The sequence below is a fragment of the Montipora foliosa genome, chromosome 4 (assembly GCF_036669935.1).
Source record: "Montipora foliosa isolate CH-2021 chromosome 4, ASM3666993v2, whole genome shotgun sequence".
NCBI lineage: Eukaryota > Metazoa > Cnidaria > Anthozoa > Scleractinia > Acroporidae > Montipora > Montipora foliosa.
Genome location: NC_090872.1, coordinates 4,653,115 through 4,670,614, shown reverse-complemented (window position 1 = coordinate 4,670,614; position 17,500 = coordinate 4,653,115). Strand labels below are relative to the sequence as shown.

The 17,500-nt window shown below is 41.4% G+C and overlaps 1 protein-coding gene across 2 annotated transcripts in view; it reads left to right on the top strand.

Moving 5' to 3' along the window:
- The window catches only part of LOC137999564 (uncharacterized), a 19,865-nt gene extending 5,966 nt beyond the window's left edge, over positions 1 to 13,899 (top strand). The window contains exons 2-4 of one of the 2 annotated variants that reach the window (XR_011122976.1): positions 1 to 528; positions 4,346 to 9,039; positions 13,416 to 13,899. The exon at positions 1 to 528 is cut by the window's left edge and continues 145 nt beyond it. Coding sequence is in view for 1 of the 2 variants with exons in the window: in XM_068845372.1 (XP_068701473.1) it covers positions 1 to 528; positions 4,346 to 8,556 (4,739 nt within the window). In the remaining variant the exon portion in view is untranslated. Of the gene's footprint in view, positions 529 to 4,345; positions 12,110 to 13,415 lie in introns of those variants that run through there. The other variant, XM_068845372.1, reaches the window with a different exon arrangement.
- The last annotated feature ends 3,601 nt before the right edge of the window (positions 13,900 to 17,500 follow it).

The following is a 17,500-nucleotide window of genomic DNA, read 5'->3' as shown; positions in this document are numbered from 1 at the left end:
TTCACAATGTCCTCACTCCGTGCCTCAGAGATAAAGTTATGAATGAAATGAGATCATTCTACCAGCATGTTGTGCGAAACTTTGGCCTTGACAAGCAGACATTTCCAGCTATCATGAGAACTATTCCACCAAGTACAACGAACTTGAATTACCAGAGTATCAACAGTAACGACACTCTCCATAGTAAGCCACGCCACTACGACTACTGTGTAAGGGACGAAGTATCGTTGGCCAAGCTGTATATGAAACCCTTCATGGCACAGTTCAATGCGTTTGATCATACCTTCGACTGCTCAGCAGCCCTTTCCGTTCTCTGTGGAGCTTTGCCCTTCACGTCCGTCAGAAAGGTGGCTGAGGATTTGAAGAGTAAGGTTCGTAATGAGTGGGCGCATTGCGACTTTACTGTTTGGACTAAGGCTCATTACGATATCAGTTTTGACCTCATGGAAGCTTTAGTAATAAACCTGAAACTTTCACCCACAGTCGAGACGGGGATCCTGGATGAACTAAAGCTGTGGAGAAAAGAAGGTACTGTAGTGATACCGCACTGTCTAACTCAGCCGCTTGGGGCATGTAATGTGTTAATAAATAAACACGTTGACGAAGGAAAGTTATGGCCACTAGGTATTCGTATTATCTTTATCTTGGTGTCATGGACACTGGAGACATCCGTGTAGAAAGAGAACGCTGATCGATTGGTAAAGTCTCTAGCGCAATGCAGAATTGTCTCATGTTACCTGTTTTTACTTTAAAAAACACGTGCAGAAGGTAGCACATGTTGCTGCAGTGTCAAAATTTTCACAACTGGTACAGTGCAAACAAGACCTCTGCAAAGGGATTGAATACAACTTTTGAGAAAGCAATAAGAACCATAGGGGGTCCATTCAAACTGTGTGCCCGTTAATCCCTATATATTTCACATAATTTTGATAAAATCCAAAATATTGTAGTGTACTGCTATTATAATCACATATTAGTATTACCCAACTCGTGGACTAATGCAAATCCTGCATTTTGATTGGCTACGCTACACGAAATCCAGCTATGCATCCTTGGAGCTTCGAATGCTGGATTTTTCGAGTATTATTTGAGGTCTGGCGCTTCGAGTTTTGGACAGATTTCAGATATAATAATATACACTAAACAATTACTCGATTCTGATTGGCCGAGAGCATTGCAGTTCAAGTGTAACACCAATGCAAGTTTACACATCGAAATTCTGGATTATGATTAGCTAATAAACAATAGGGTTGGGTCAGAACCAATCAAATCTTTTGTTTTCAAATCAAGCGCGCGCCCTGGGTGGCGCAATTTATGGCGCAATTTTTTCCTGATTGCGTTATACGCGTGCGTTTGTTCTGCTTAACCATCTTGAATTTTTTCGTGTGTATTGTTAATAAGTAATCACATGATTTTCCTCGTGCAATTTGGAATGAATAAGCAATTGTAAATTTTTTCAAAGAAACCTCTGAGTTCCAGCTTGACTTCGTGATTTGAAACTCGTACGATGGGAATTTGTTGGTGAAAATCGTCTCGGTGCTCGAGCGGTCCGAAATCGAGCTTTCCACCATTGTCTTTCTATTGGTACACTCAAGTGAACGTCGAACACAAACCCTTCAAATCACTAAAATTCGTCGTTTTCAGCCACAACGATTACCAAAAACAACACTTCAGGTAAAAATACTTTTATTATGTGATTATAATAGCAGTATACAAACGATATCTTGGATTTTATCGAAACTGGACGCTCCGTGAGGGTAAACTGGGTTGCCTGTGGTACGTGTTACACAAAAACAGAGGGCACTGAGTTGCGTGGGAATGAAGGAGCTGAAACTGGATTTTCCCAGGAGTAATGCCGAAAATAAAAAATCGAAAAGAAGAAAAAAAGCCCAGGAATCCAATAGGTACTCCTGGTAACTCCTACAATGGAAGAAGCTGCTCAACCATGAGGTTGAGTGGCTAATCAAAACAGAGTTTGTAATTGAAAATCTAAACATCTGTGAGATGCAAAAGCAAATTTGCAAACACGTGAACCTGCATCGCAAATCATAATTCTGACAAACGCAGAAGCGAAGGGAGTGGTTATAAATATGGAGTTTCTTACTATCTGAATGATTTTGGGTTAGATTAAAGCAATATATTGTTGAAAAATCTGTGTGTTAATGAGTAATGTAAACAATCTTCGCACAAGTATGTCGTAGCAATAAATTGGGTTAACCAGGAACCAGTGAAAGAATATTGTTAGCTTCCCAAATAAACTTCATTTTACTCTGGAATGACTAAACAAATATCTTCTGACGTGCAAAACTATGGCTACCGTGTAGCATGAAATTGTTGCGGGACTTTTATTTCGTGGACGGGCGATTTTTGAGGTTTGCGGGAACAATTTTTGCGCCTCGAATTGACGGAAATTTCCGCTGGAAACTAATTTTTGCGGTTTTCTTTTCAAGCAGCAAGACTATTTTCAACGTTTTTTGGGGGAAAAAACCCCAATAATCCAGAACGGGTGGAAATAATGTGGCATCGTGGAGGCCTTAGTAAATGGTGTGCCTTCGGATGACCCGTTCCAGCAAGTTTAACGTGACCTTTTGATTGACTGGTTTGAGTTCGTTTCTTGTATGTGCCTCAGAGACTGGAAAAGTATTGACTTAACCTTTTATCCTTTCGTTCTGTTTGTAGCAAGCTCCGATGGCTTTTTCTCAATGCAAGTATCAAAATAAATGTTCTTTTTTACCCCAATGTATGATATATAGTACCGTAACACAAGTGGTGTAAAAGCCATTTTTAATTGTATTAACGTGATTAATTGTTTGCGGTTTTTCATTTTGCTATCTTCTATCGATTCTTCCCGGTCACAATACTGCTGTGACGTAGATTAAGGAACACGTGACTTCAAGTGAAAAAGGAATAGCGATATAAACAGTATAGTAAGGAATAATTCCCTTGAAAATGCCTAAAAGATGCGTAACCACTCGATGCAACAACTCAGCTGATCCTAAAAAAAGAATAAGTATACGTAGGAATCCTTCGACTCGCAAAACGCAATACCTAAGAAAAGAAGAAAAAATGGCTGCAGATTAGTCTTGGTAAAAAGAAGCCCGGTAAAACTTCTTCACTGTGTTAGATTCACTTCAAAGAGTATGACTTTCAGTATTGTATGGACAGCAAAACGAAAAGATCGTTGAAGGCGGATGAGATTCGCTTACAGGAACAAACATAAGCGTTGACTTTAATTCCCTCGCGAGACCTTCCTTATCCTCTTGTTCTTTTCTGTAATTTTTTAGCCATTCCTCGTCTGCTAATGGTTCGTCCACGTAGGGTTCCGGGTAGTTCTGGGTTTCAGTGCTAGCGCTGGCTGACTCGTCGAGACCGGCAACTACTCGCCTCAAATTCTTTTTTTTTAATCGCCAGTTTATTCACTTCCAGATTCAGAGGCACTTTCCTTGATGATAAATGTAGGCATGATTGATTTTTTTGTTTACTGAAAAATACCAAAAACGATAGCTGAGCGATACCTTGGCGTTGATTAGTAAGAAAAGATGAGACCCACGCCAACAAGCATTCCTTAATCTACGTCACAGCGAGCCCGTGAGGTTCTGACCAGCGGAAGGGGTGTACCAAATAAAAGTAGGATTGAAAAAATCGTAGAAAATTCGCCTCTCGCTGGAATTGTAAAATTCTTTCGCCAAAGTGCATTTTTTAACATGGACTTTCAAATAGGAAAATAAAACTTTATAGGTTATGGGCACTTTAAAAGATCCAACAGAGTGCTTTCACTCACGTGATCAGTAACCTTGTTTTTCCACCGAAACAAAAGAGAACGTTTGCATGATAATAGAGCTCAATTCCGAAAGGACTAGTTGGGGACACCAACATGGCTGCCGTCCTTTGTTTAGAGACACCAACATGGCCGCTATAACGTCATGCGGAAACACTCTATAAAACACCTTTCACGTTACATCGGCATCGCTGTCATTGGTTGTATTGTGTTCACCGGATAAAATCTACGCACTTCTACTACCCCCTGGAACCTACCAAATGTGCGCATATAAGACTCTAGGCAGAAAGACAATACTTAGCAGGAAAGTGGCAACTTTTCCATTTTCCGACACGGGAAAAAATAAAACGGAGAAATTCTACTCATATGGCAACCCAGTAATTATGTGAGAGAGATAGAGATTAACAGGGATACGGTTTGTATGGGCCACCTATGTAATAAGAACAATAACGACATAAAAAAACAAAAAGGAAAACAAAAAAATAAATAAAAAAAAGTAGCACTTGTTACCTAGGAGGGATTCAGAAGTTTAACTAGTCGCTTTATGTGTGCTTCTGTTCCATACAGGACTAGAAATTTGTCTTGGTAAACCACTGGATGACACTCTTCTGCAAGTCGTACGTAAGGAAGTTCAAGACCTTTATAACTGTGTGAGTGATTACAAAGCTAAAGAAGAGAAGGACGTACAAAGTACTTGTGCTATCCTTGCTCTTTTTAAGTCCGAGTTTGACAAAGCCATTCATGTTGTTGAGCAGCAGTACTCAAGTTTGCAAACAGCGTGCAAGGAGCTTCACAAAGGCCAAGATACTATGAGACAAGAAATGATTACAAAAGACAAAGAACACAAACAACTCCTTAGAACATCAGAGCTGCACTGGAAAACAAGACAAGAACAAGTAGAGAATCTCTGCAAAACCATGAAGGAAAGAAGTGCTGCCCTACAAAGAGAACTGGACTTACTGAAAACAAAGATGGGCAATTTAGCCCTTTCAGATGATTCCAAAGAGGTCGTTTTTGATGTTCCGGAACTAAACAAATGGTTTACAGGAAGGGAAAAAGAAGTAAGCAACCTTGAAAAGTTATTTTCTTTCGAACATGGGGGCGAACTTAAGATGGCAGCCATCTGCGGTCTTGGAGGATGCGGAAAGACGACGTTAGCAGCTCACTTTGCGTGGAAGCATAAACCAGAATACGAAGGAGGTGCTTATTGGATTTCCATGGAAGATGATCGTAAATTTGAAAACTCTTTGAATGACCTTGCATTACGACTAGGAATCCTGGAAGATTCGTTTGATTTGACGTTGTCTAAGGTCCTAACGTTGATCTCAAAACAAACAAGGCGGTGGCTTCTTGTTCTTGATGATGTAGATCAACAACATCTTTCAGAACAAATGAAAAAACTTTTGTTTGGTCGTTGGAAAAGGCAAGCAAGCGGCCATGTCCTCCTAACAACACGACGTGAACCCAAGGAAGTTTCTGGAGCAATAGGTCTAGAGCCATCACGCTGTATTGGCATTTTCGTCTTCACGATGGACGAAGCAAAAAGATTTCTACTTAGCCGAAGTGATGTCGGGGATCATAAAGGACAAGAGATGGCGTTAGATGAGCTTGCTCGGGAACTTGGTTGTCTTCCCCTAGCTTTAGAACAAGCTGGTGCGCATATCAAAGCCGTTCAGTGCTCTATAAATTGCTACCTTGAAGAGTACAAAATTCAGCGTTTAAACTTGTTGAGGAACTATCCGCGGACAAAACCATCGTGGGAATACGAGTCTGAAAGCCGCCTAGCGGTGCATACCACATGGCTCTTAAACTTTGAATATGTCAGAAAATCACCACACGGTGAACTCGCATCCAGTTTCGTGAAAGCTGCTGCCTTTCTTGCACCCAGTGAAATTCCAGAAGAGCTGATCCACTCTCATCTGTTAACTGCTGATGCTCCTCCGGGTCATAACTTTAACCGTGACATGATGAAGCCTGAGATAGTCAACATCTTGACCAAGTTTTCGCTTTTTCAGCGAAAAACATCCAAATGCCTTGGATTGCACCGTCTAGTTCAGGAAGTCCTTCGCAGCAGAATGGACAGCAAAGAGACTGCCTCGTCGTTGCTTAAAACGGTTCAAATTCTGCACCAGGCCTTCATCAATTGCCCATCACCGGACCAAATCCTTTCCGATATAACAGCAAGAGTGCAGGAACAAGCATCTGCCTCTGTGGCAAACCCATCTGTGTTCTATATGTGGTCCAAGTTAACAAGTCATGCTTTGGAACTGCAGAAGCATTTAACATTGTTTCTCTTTGAGGAAAAGATTGAATGGGACCTTAAGGCGGTGGTTATATCTGCTGAGACATCTCGTGTTGTTTATGAAAATGCCTTACACTTGAGCGTCCACGGGCATGAAGAGAAAGCAAAAGAAGCTGAACAATTTGCTTTTCAGATCCTGGATTCTTGTGCGAGTGCCATTGAGGCCAACGAGCTCAAAAAGCTTTTTCCGCACACTATTCCCCTGCCTCAGATGTTCCGGAAAATCATTTCCTACTCTTCTCGGCCTCCAACTGAATCTGATAACTCTGTCAGTGATGATAGGGAGTGTGCTTTCATCGATGAGATTCGTTTGCGAGGAAACGCGGCCTACAAAGACGGGCAATTCCAAGAAGCAATCGACAGGTACACAGAAGCAATTGAAGCAAGCAAGGAAGCACAATGCGTGGATCCACGACTTCTTAATAATCGAGCAACGGCGCATCTCAAACTGAAAAACTTTGAAAAGTGCCTTCAAGACTGCGAAGAGTATCTCAAAATACGGCCCGGATGCTGGAAAGGGTACTCAAGGAAAGCTCTGGCTCTAAATGGAATTGGAAGGAAGGGCTCTGCATTGTGCTTCGCAGCTATTGCATACTCTCACGACGCGAGATCGTGTCGATGTTATGAGGCTTTTCAAACTACTTTCAAAGCTGTAGATGAAAGATGGGAAATTATTAACACGTCTGAGGGTCTTAGAAGTTCTTTATTGGAATCCAAAATCCCAGAATTGAGAAAGAAAGTGCTGCTTCTTGCCAGTGACCAATACAACATAGAAGGTGGACGACATGTGCAAATAGGTGACGTGACTCATGTTTTAAAGAATTCCGATGGTTCTAATGACATCGTTGACACCACCTTAGCGGCTTATTGCAATGGGAAAGACGTTATAATAAAATGTGACGGACTTCGTTTTTCCAAGAAATGTTTTGTGCAAAACGTCTCGTTTCTGGAAAAAAGTACAATATTTGTGGGACCCAGTGGAGATGTGGAATTCACGAACTGTGGATTTAGGAGTATCAACGCATTCCACGCAGTAACCGTCTACGGCACAGCAAAGCTCATGCAGTGCACAATCAGTGACAGCCCAGCCGGTGGAATTTTAGTCGAAGGTTGTCTGGCGTCAGCTTCATTGATAAAATGCAAAGTAAAAGGAAACGGCAAAAATCCAGTAGAATCCTCTGGCATAGACGTAACTGCCGGCGGGCGTGTGGATGTTAAGGAGTGCCTTATCCACGGAAACACTGAAGGGGTTCGCATTTTCTCACTCGCCTGGAACAAGGGGGGATTGCCTAAGGAGGCCACGGTAGAAAATTCCGAAATTTACGACAACAAATTTGAAGGCATACACATAACTGGAGATCCTCATTCGTCTTGTGCTGTAGACATACGAAGAAACAAAATTTACCACAACAATGGCCATGGAGTTAAGGTGTCATTTTACGTTAACGACTTACGTTTTCAGAAAAACGTTGTATTCGAAAACCTCTGGTGGGGAATATGGGTGGAGTGCAATTCAGGTGGTTACTTCGAAGGCAATGAGATTTATAACAACAAGATGGGCGGAATCAGAGTTGGCAAACAAAGTCCGGGAAAGCCTGCCTGCTTGGTAGAAAACAATGAAATTTACAGCAACTGCGGGCCTGCCTTTCATGACGGACTGCATCCTTTTGAGCTACATGGTTTTCCGGAGGATCTTCGCTTCCACTTCTTGGGTCACGAAATCCGGAAGGAAGAAAATGCGTTAAAAGGCATAGGGACCGAATTTGAATTTTCTTTTCCAAACGCAGTGTCAGCAGATTTCAGGTCCAACAACACGTGTAGTCAAAATGGGAAACCCAAAGTGGAATTACAGGCAGCATCTTCGAAATCAAACTGCGCTTTCTGCTTCCGACGTGAAGTTCAGTTGAAATGTTGCAAGCGTTGCATGACAGCAAGGTATTGTGGAAAGGAATGCCAGACACTCCACTGGAGAAGGCACAAATACCTATGTGCAGCTATAGGACAAAGGAACAGCATAGAAGTTTGCGTTCCGGTTGGTGATGTTGGTCCACTTTTTGGTGTTGCTCCACGTGGTGCTGTTGCTCCACGTGGTGTTGTCCTTAGACATTGTTTAACACATCCAAGGCTGGAGCCAACGGGGCCCCGCTATGCACCCCGTCCCCCAAAAGATGGAACCCGATTTGTCGTGAAGATTCAAACTTTTGAGTTTTATGATACAAATCCAGGTAATCCAAGTGGAGCTGTAAGTGAAGAATACAACGATCCTAACAAAGCAAGGATGACAATTTATGACCGAAGTCGCTATCTTGATTTTCAAACTACTCAGCAGCCGCGGCTTTATCATTTAGTCATGCAGTGCGGCGTGATGGGAAGTACCATGTACCTAGCCAAAAAGATGTTTTGTTGGGCGGCCTATAAAGATAACAAAACGCTTCGAATTTTCACCCATGAATTTCCACCCGTACAAAAATGGTGAAGGCTGCGCAATTGCTTCAGTCCGATGGAATTCGTGACCTCGTTCCTTTTTGCTTATTGTAGTCGACTAAATCTACGAAACTTTTACGGTGGACGTTGAGGTATTGGGGTCACGGGAGTTTTATTTTATTTAAAGAAGAAAGAACAAGTCCGAAACGTCTGTACTTGCAGAATACATGTGTGTTTTGTCACTCTTCAGTTGTTGCCTAGTAGTTCTGTTTTGCTAAATCAACGGAGAATACAACTGAATCAGTTGCTGTTGGGCTTCAAACCTGATCAGTCTATTGCCAGAATGTATGGATCCTCCCTTGATGTGGAATAACAAAAGGGGAATTATCTAAGACAGGCAGTATGTTCAGTAACGTTGCCCTTCACAAGAAATAAAACATGCTTTACTATTTGACCCTATTTGTCCGCATGGTTCAGCTCAGTACGATACTTGGGACTTCGACTCACTTGATTCATCCACAAGACTCATAAAACGGTATGTAAGTCGAGAACCACTTCTAAGCCAGTTGACAATGATTTCGCGAAAATACTATCGCTTTGGTCGACCACTGTGAGCAAGTCGGAGTTCAGTAGAAAACCGCTCTCTTTCTGTTCCAGCCGAGAGGCTAAGGAGATGACAAAAATATCTCAATGGTCTTTATAGCTCTCTACAGGGTTCGTACCCTAGAATTCAAGGACACATTTTCCATTTTTCAAGGACTCCACGCACTGCAAAATAAAGCGAGAATCAGATACTCATATAGTAGCGAATGCGCCTACCAGCGATTTAAAAGTCTACAAAAGTCTATGAGTAACGAGACATCATCACTTTCAATGCCCCTAAAATTTCTGCCTTCAACGTCTCACGACGATTGACACTTTTTTCCATGACCGATGAACTCGCAGTAATGGACTGAGTGATGGAGTTATTATGTTCGCCACTTTCAGATGTAGAGGATTTTGAAACTTTGGCATCTTAACGTGTAGTTGCTGGTTATTGAGGAGAACTGCCAAAAAAAACCTGAAACCCTTGCTAATGACCTTTTCTGCTGAGGTGTCAGTGTTTGATGTTTCTTTTGCCCTCAATTGACTTGTGAGCACCAACTCTCCCATGCTCGAAATGTCAACGTCCTTCCTGCACACGATGCATCGTCATCCTTGAGTTCTCGCAGCCACTCCTTGTACAGTGGTTTCTGAAGCCACAATTAGCTGAAAACACACTTGTCCATTGTTAAAAATCTTTCACTCGTGAAAACAACACTTATGCAAACAAGGAAGCACTCGAAGCACACGGCAGTTTGCGGGAAGAGCGAATAGTACAAAACATTTCATTGGCTCTTAGCATTGCAAATATTAAACCAATCAGAGCACTGAATATAACCAAACAGGAAATGTGCGTGCGTGGGGCGCTTGATGGACGTTCGGAGAGTTGTACTATTTTCCCAATCCCAGAATGCAATACCTTTTGCAAGGTTCTTTGCATAAAACCAATGCATGTTAATTACTCTTGGGACTGTATCATGCTTCATTGAACTGGATATCCATTGTTTTAATGCAAGTAACCCCCCAGAATGAACTGTATTATGGGATTTGCGAAAATAGTGAATGATTGTTTTTATTTGTTTTTTACTATTATGTGTTGCTATTGTTCTGCCAGTAGCATATATTTTCATATCAGGCACTCTAGAATCTACGATGGATGAAATTAGCTGCCACTTTCAAGGACTTTCAGCACTGACTGCAATTTTCAAGGACTTTTTAAGACCTTAGATTTTATTTTGAAATTCAAGAACTTTCAAGGCGCGTGCGAACCCTGTCTCTAAAACATAGTGTCTATCCGTCTTCCAGAACTCCACGTAACATGAAATTCCTTGGCCATAGTTCAGGTAAATTACGCACCTGCTGTGGAATTGATTAACTCCTAGGCACACCAATAATTTGTCTGATTTGCCTATGTGATCAAGAGTACCCATTTACGACCCTTTCCGAGAATTTTTATCGTACGATGTACCGAACATCAGCCGAGTGTGCCCCCGTCAATCTTCGTTACTATTTAACTTTTTTAGGAAAAATTACCCGCTCTTCAATCCCAGGGAACAAAACTTTTAAGAAATAAAAATCCTAGCTAGCAAAGAGCGTGTCATTCTCAAAGATCCAGCAAAGTAGAAAATCGTAAATGGTTTGAACCTAGGAGTCATATCATAATTTGGTAAAGTACCATCGTCCGGGTGAGTGAAGTCCTGGAAAGGACTGTTCGAGATGACATTGAAAATGTCACAAAACACGCAATGCCAGCCAGTAGTTAGTAATGTCGTCCATGGTTACTTACGGCGATAGCTGCACGAAAATGTATCTGTGAGAAACGAAAAATTTGTTAACTCCTAAAACTCGTTTGAAGGTCGCTCAAATATACCACAAAATTGCGACCATCATTAAGAGTTCGTAAGAAGATAATCAAGTCATTAAAATCAAAGGACGCCATTGGTATCCAAGAAGACATGTGCAGAGGAGGGGACAGAGTTACGAGCATGTATATAGTATATATAAACAAGAACCCCTCTTCAGCGTTAATTAGGGTACGAGCATCAAGAAACGAAAAAACGGATTAATTTGATATGTCAAAGAAAGCAGTTACCTTGAGCTCTTGTTTCATGCGTGATTGAGGGCAAGACCTTTTGAGAACTGGCTTTTGTGAAAAAGAAAGCGTTTCAGGTTAAGGAAGTTGAACACTGTTTTAAGGGACGGTTCGTTATTTATAAGGATGACCGCGTCGGAGAAAAATAATAGCCTTGGTATTTTCCTAAAGTCCGACAAAAGAGCACTAATTTTTCCTAGCCCGTTCAGTATATTTTTGGTCAAAAGTCCGTTCAATTTGAAGTGACGATATTAAACACGTGAAAATGATGAAATGTTTATGTACAACTAGAGCGAGTAGTGTTACGTTAATACTGTACATTAGGTGAAAGTCATTTTGAACTCACGGTTCGGATCAATACAAGTTCGCATTATATATAGGCCAGTTCCCTCCCTTTTATAAAGAAGAAAGTTTTTTTTTTTTGCCGATGACGAGGTCAAGGTAGATGACGAACTGATCGAAATTATGAGTGAGACAATTAAAACTTTTAAGAAAGGGATATGTTCCCGCTTCTGAAGATTCGGACCAAGATTCAGGAAGATTTTGAATGATGTAAAATCAAATTTTTAGCTTGATTGTTCGATCAGTGGAAATTTCTAATTTAAGGAGCAAGGCATCTAAAAGGCTGCTACACGGACAGCTCAGTTACTTTAATTAACAGATTTAAAACCACAGCTTGTCACATTTCCAAAAAAAATGTTTTTGTTCACGCTCTAATAAAAGTTTATTTCCGAGGCAGATAATCATGACGGCGCACCTTTCCAGTCAATATTCAAACAGCTTTATTGATTAATGCATCTATTACAATGGTGTGCCGTAATTTTCATTTCCTTTCTGTGTTTTTTATTTTGCTTTGATATGTTTACACCTCTTCCTATTAATTTAAATATAAGTGTTAAGGACATGAATTTTTATTTTTGTTCTCTTTATTTTATATGCGTTCCATATATACATTTATATTTGTGTTTTTTTCCATTCTAATTAAGTATGCAACTCGTGATCGCATTGCCCGAAACGGAAAATACCATAATACTCTTTATTTATCCACCAAAACGTTTCCAGTTAAGAGAAAACAAAAACAATAGACCTCTTTCATAATGGCGGCCAAATAAATTATTCTTTTGTTTTAATGCTAATAAGCCCTACTAACCTCGCTACGACGAGCAAATTTCAAAAGAATATTTGCTTTCAAACGAGGGCAGTAGGTCTAATTAACATAAATACAAAAGAATGTAAAGTTGGTCGCCATTTATGAAAGTGGTCTATGCTTATTAAAAATTTGGGTCGGCAAACAAAGAGTATTATGGTATTTTCCGTTTCGGGCAATTACCGTGATTTTCCGCCCTTTTGGCTTCCGGGCACATAGAGGAACTCGAACGGCCACGGATGCTTTGCAGGTTTTGAGTCATTTAAGACCTTACTTTTCAAGAAACATTGTCCCTTAGCTGAATTCAACGTCGTCAGTCTCCCTCTGTCAGGCTATAAACAGAAATTTGAAAGAATGAGACCGTGGGACCTGCACGGTCTCCCTTTTTCAGATAATTATGAAACCTTCAATTCACAGTTTTTCTTTAACGCGTCAGTATTGTTTTAAGATTTGATTGTTACCATTGAAAATTTGAAGTAAAAAAAATAAAATCGAAACCGTTCAATGGAAAAGGCCAAAACGTTGCACTGTCATAGGAGACAAATTCATGCATAGATCACCTCTCCAATTCTTACAGGGGTACCCAACGACCAATTTGTTGTAAATTGTATTATTATACCCCAGTTAATGAAAATAAATGTTATTAAGGCATTTTCAGGTGTTTTTCAGTGTTGCTGGGAAAACATTATCTGTTCCTTTTTCCCAGCAAGACACACCAGAAATTTCCCAGCCAGCTAGATAAAATTGGTTAGTTTCCCAGCCAGCTGATCAAATATATTTCCCAGCCAGGAATTCCGCGCGCTTTCAAATCCCTCGATCCAAAACGACTGAACAAAAGCTACAAAAACGGGACAAAACAAATTTTTTCCGCAAGCGCAATCACTCTGACCAGCCGTCGTATGTTTGTGACTACTCTCTAGGAGAGGGAATGAGTTCTTTTTTTTTTTTTTTAGTCGTCCTCAGTCTTCAGAGTTTCTACAGCCAGCTTGGGTTGAAATGAGGCTAGAAAAAGTCAGTAATTCCCAGGCAAAACCTCTATCAATAACAAAATTTCCCAGCCAGCTAATCGTAACACCTTTATTTTTGCCAGCAAGCAAGATTCCTCTGGGGAACAGATAATGTGAGGAACAGATCCGTTGGGTGCCCCAGTTCTTAGATCTGTGCGTTACATCAAAACACCCTGCGAATTTGATGACATCACGGTGAACGATTTCGGAAATCGTATTTAGTATGCACGAATGAAAGTTTGAAACGAGAGAGGCCTTTGTGGAAAATAGGAGGAAGGGAAAAGATGCCCGACATATCGAGCTAAGAAAATGAAACAACAGAGTTTTGGCGGGGAAGGCGATTGCGGTCACTATGGTAAGTGGAACGCATATTTGCTGAACGATTTTTAAACAATGCGACAATTTAGGCCTCAGTCTGCATTCTTACCTTGGATGTATTAGACGAAATCCCCGCCATGCTGAACTATGGCGAAAGGTTGGAGCAAGTGCGAGCAAAGCAACTGTTGATTTGAAATAGACTCTGCATTTTATACCTAGTCTACAGTCTGCATTTTATATTGACCGGTACCGGTAAAGCCTGGTTTTCGCTAGCGACGCAAGAAGAAGCGCAAGCATAAGAGCGCTTATTTCAACGTGAAAACGGGGTTGACGCAAGCATAAGCGCATGCGCAAGCCCATGCATAAGGATCAACATTTTTCCTTTTCCTTGTGCCTGCGCTTATGCTTGCCTTCGTTTGCGTCGTGTGAAAACGAAACACAGCATAAGCACAAGGAAATTTGCTAAGTCTAGCCAATTAAAGCTCTCGTTCCAGATTTTCCGCGTCTGAGCATTCGAACAAAATGGCGGAAGCCGTGGTTGTTATTTAATGCTTATGTCGACGTTCGTTTTCACGCGTATAAGGTACTTGTGCTTGTGCTTGCGTCGCTCGTGAATACGAGGCTTAACTGTCTAGGTTCACACGTAACACATGTAATGGAAGATTCATGGAAAATGGAATTTGAAATGTTATGCGGTGGCATTTGAAGGTAAAATAGGTATTTGTAGACTTTATACCTCGATGTATTGTGAAAATAAACAAGTATCTGTTCCTCTCGCAGTTCAGAGAGTTTTCGTCCACATTTCTATCTTTATTTCTCAAGAGTTTCAACAGATGAAGCGAAATAAATATGACAGATCGAGTGGCGCACGAGTTACAGTATTTTATCTTTTCTCCTACCCTAACCATTCCGGAAACGAAACATCATTTCTTTTTTTGAAATAATTTCTTGTTGAACATGCCTCTTAAATGATGTCTCGGTCACGCAATTCTCATATAGACGCTCGGTAAAGTTGTCTCTGGAAGGAGGGCTGTCTCGGCCGATATAAACAGGCCCTAAGAAGTGACATTCGTCCATCGCTTGCGATGATGACCACTAACCCCGTGTGTTTTCTACCTATTGTGCATGCACAAGTCACTTATTGTCCTAAACGATCCTCCACAGATCTGACGTGTACACAGATGGTAGTATCTACCGCGGCCTCCTTCCTAAAGCGCCTTTTCAATTCTACTTCTGCAGATCGCCTAGCTTCTTCTGCTTTGGCTCCTTTGTGAATGGATGCCCGCCAGGACTGGCTGTCTAGGCAGGGGCGTAGTGTCCGTATACGCACGTACGCCCGTGCGTACAGCTCAAATCCTGAAAACCTTATTCCCTGGAAGCATTAATTTTAAAACTCATGATAAAATCTGGCCAAGTTTTTTACATTTCGAATTATACTGACAGGTTTGTCTCTGTGTGACTATTCCCAGTATGTTTTCATTAACCGATACAGGCCTAGCCAAAGTATCCAATATTGTTGGATACTGTTGAAAAGTGTCGAACAAGGTGGCCAAACGAATGCAACATGTTGCATCCAGCATTTTGGATTCAAGGGTCTGGAACCAAATATACCCAGAATCCTTAAAAAACAAATTCTCGCCATGTTGACGTTTTAAAGTTTCTTTTAAAATTAACAGCAGAGTCACTCTCTCGGACAAAAAGAGAAAGGCTGTTCCAGAATCTGGGAACTGCAACAGCAAATGTGTGGTCTCCAAAGGTCTTGCACCAGGTGCCAGGAACCTAGAGAAGACCCAGTGGAGTAGCGTCCCGGGGTCTTGACTTGCAAAAGGTCCTGCAAATACATTAGCGCCATGCCCCTGAGAGCTTAAACAAATGAAGGGCTATCTGTTCGAAGAGAGATTGCTCAAGCTTTTGTCGCTCAGACATTCAAGACTTTGCTCGTTCACCATTTTGTAGCTTAAACTGACGACACTCCAGACAATTGAACCACTTACATCTCCGTTGCCTCAGGAAGATATTGCACATCAAATGGCAGCACAAAGTGCCAGATACTGAGATCCTTAAAAGATCAGGCATGCCATCCATCCACACCATTTTGCAAAAGAACCAAATTAGATGGACTGGACAGGTGGTAAGATCCCAAGGTGGTCAAAGGAAGCGATATAAAGACCCCCTTAAATGCTCACTGAAGACGCTCGACATTGATGCCCAAACCTGGGAAAAGTCAGCCCTGGCAGGGGCGTAGCGTGAGATTTTGAAGGTGTACGCACATCAAGGATGTTTCGGGCGCTCCAAACTGGGGGGGTCTGGGAGCAGGTTCAACAAATTACCATCTGTTCGATGTCTTAGTTTGATTTCAGTATCCCCTTCAAATAATGCGTCAGCAAGCATAGCCGTAAAAACCATGCTGAAAAGTGTTGGAGCCGGGACAAATCCCTGTTTTACTCCATTTGTGATGGGGAATGGTTGGGAATTCTCAGTATCCTCAAGTACTGTGGCAGTCATTCCTTCATAAATTTCCATAGGCCCTCTCTGGTGACGGAATCGAATGCTTTGGTGAGGTCAATGAATGGGGTGTAGGGGTGGTTGGTTTTGCTCTCTGCATTCAGTCTTGCAGTTGGCGTGCAGCAAAGATCATGTCAGTTGTGCCTCTTCCTTTTCGGATGCCACATTGGCTCCCAGCTTGATGACCTTACTCAAGGTGGTTGTTGAGCCGCATAAACATGACACGTGCGAGAATCTTGCCAGCGACTGAGAGAAGGGAGACTCCTCGATGATTGTCACATATATTTGCCATTTCCCTTCCTTTTGTACAAGTGGACTATAGTTGCATCTTTAAGTTCCTGAGGGATGCCCCTTTATACCCTAAATGAGCAAAGAAGGTCAGTCAACTTTGACAGTAATTATAGTTAAAGTGCCGCTCACACCAAAATATTTTTTTCGCTAAAATGAATGTTTGCACCTGTTCGAAAGGCATTGCGGCCATTTTTTCATTTTTCTAACAAATCGTGCCATTTTATAGGCTTCAAAACTTGCGAAAACCCAAGCATCTTTTGTTCACGACGGAGTCAGGAGGGGAGTGGGTCTATTCCTGATTTGACGTCACAAACTGATTTATATTGCATTAATTCTTTGTAAACATGCGTACAAATTAGATGTGACGTCAAATCAGGAATAGACCCACTCCCATTCTGACTCGGTCGTGAACAAAAGATGCTTGGATTTTCGCAACTTTTGAACCCCATAAAATGACAGGATTTGTTAGAAAAAGCCAGCAAAAATGGCCGCAATGTGTGTCGAACAGGTGCAAAGATTCATTCTAGCGAAAAAAATGTTTTGGGGTTTGGGGCTCTTTGAGAAGTAGTCTATTTAGGTAGTCCATATGGGTAGTCCATGGACTGGGGGTCAGTGTTTTGTTCACCACCCAGAAATTGAAACAAAAGAGCTAAGCCAGAGCAAAGTTAAACCAACAACATGGAAACGTTTCATTGATGACGCTTTCTCAGTAAGGGACGTAGATCAACAGGAAATCAACCTATTCATTGCAGAAGCTGACAACTTGCAATAACTAACCACTGTAACAAAGCTTACTGCTTAAATTTCTGAAAAGGAGATCACTTCTCTAGACCGACAACAGTATACAAAGGAGAACGATTCGAAAAAAAATCTATTCTCTATATCATATCATATATAACATATCATATCATATATAACATATCACAAGCCGACTGAAACCTTCCAATACAAGCATTTTACCCCGAACAAAACTCTTCAAAAACAACACTTGAGGTGGCACTATCTCGATTTCAAGCCCGCATTGAAGAGCGAGGCTACCCTATAAGCATCTTAT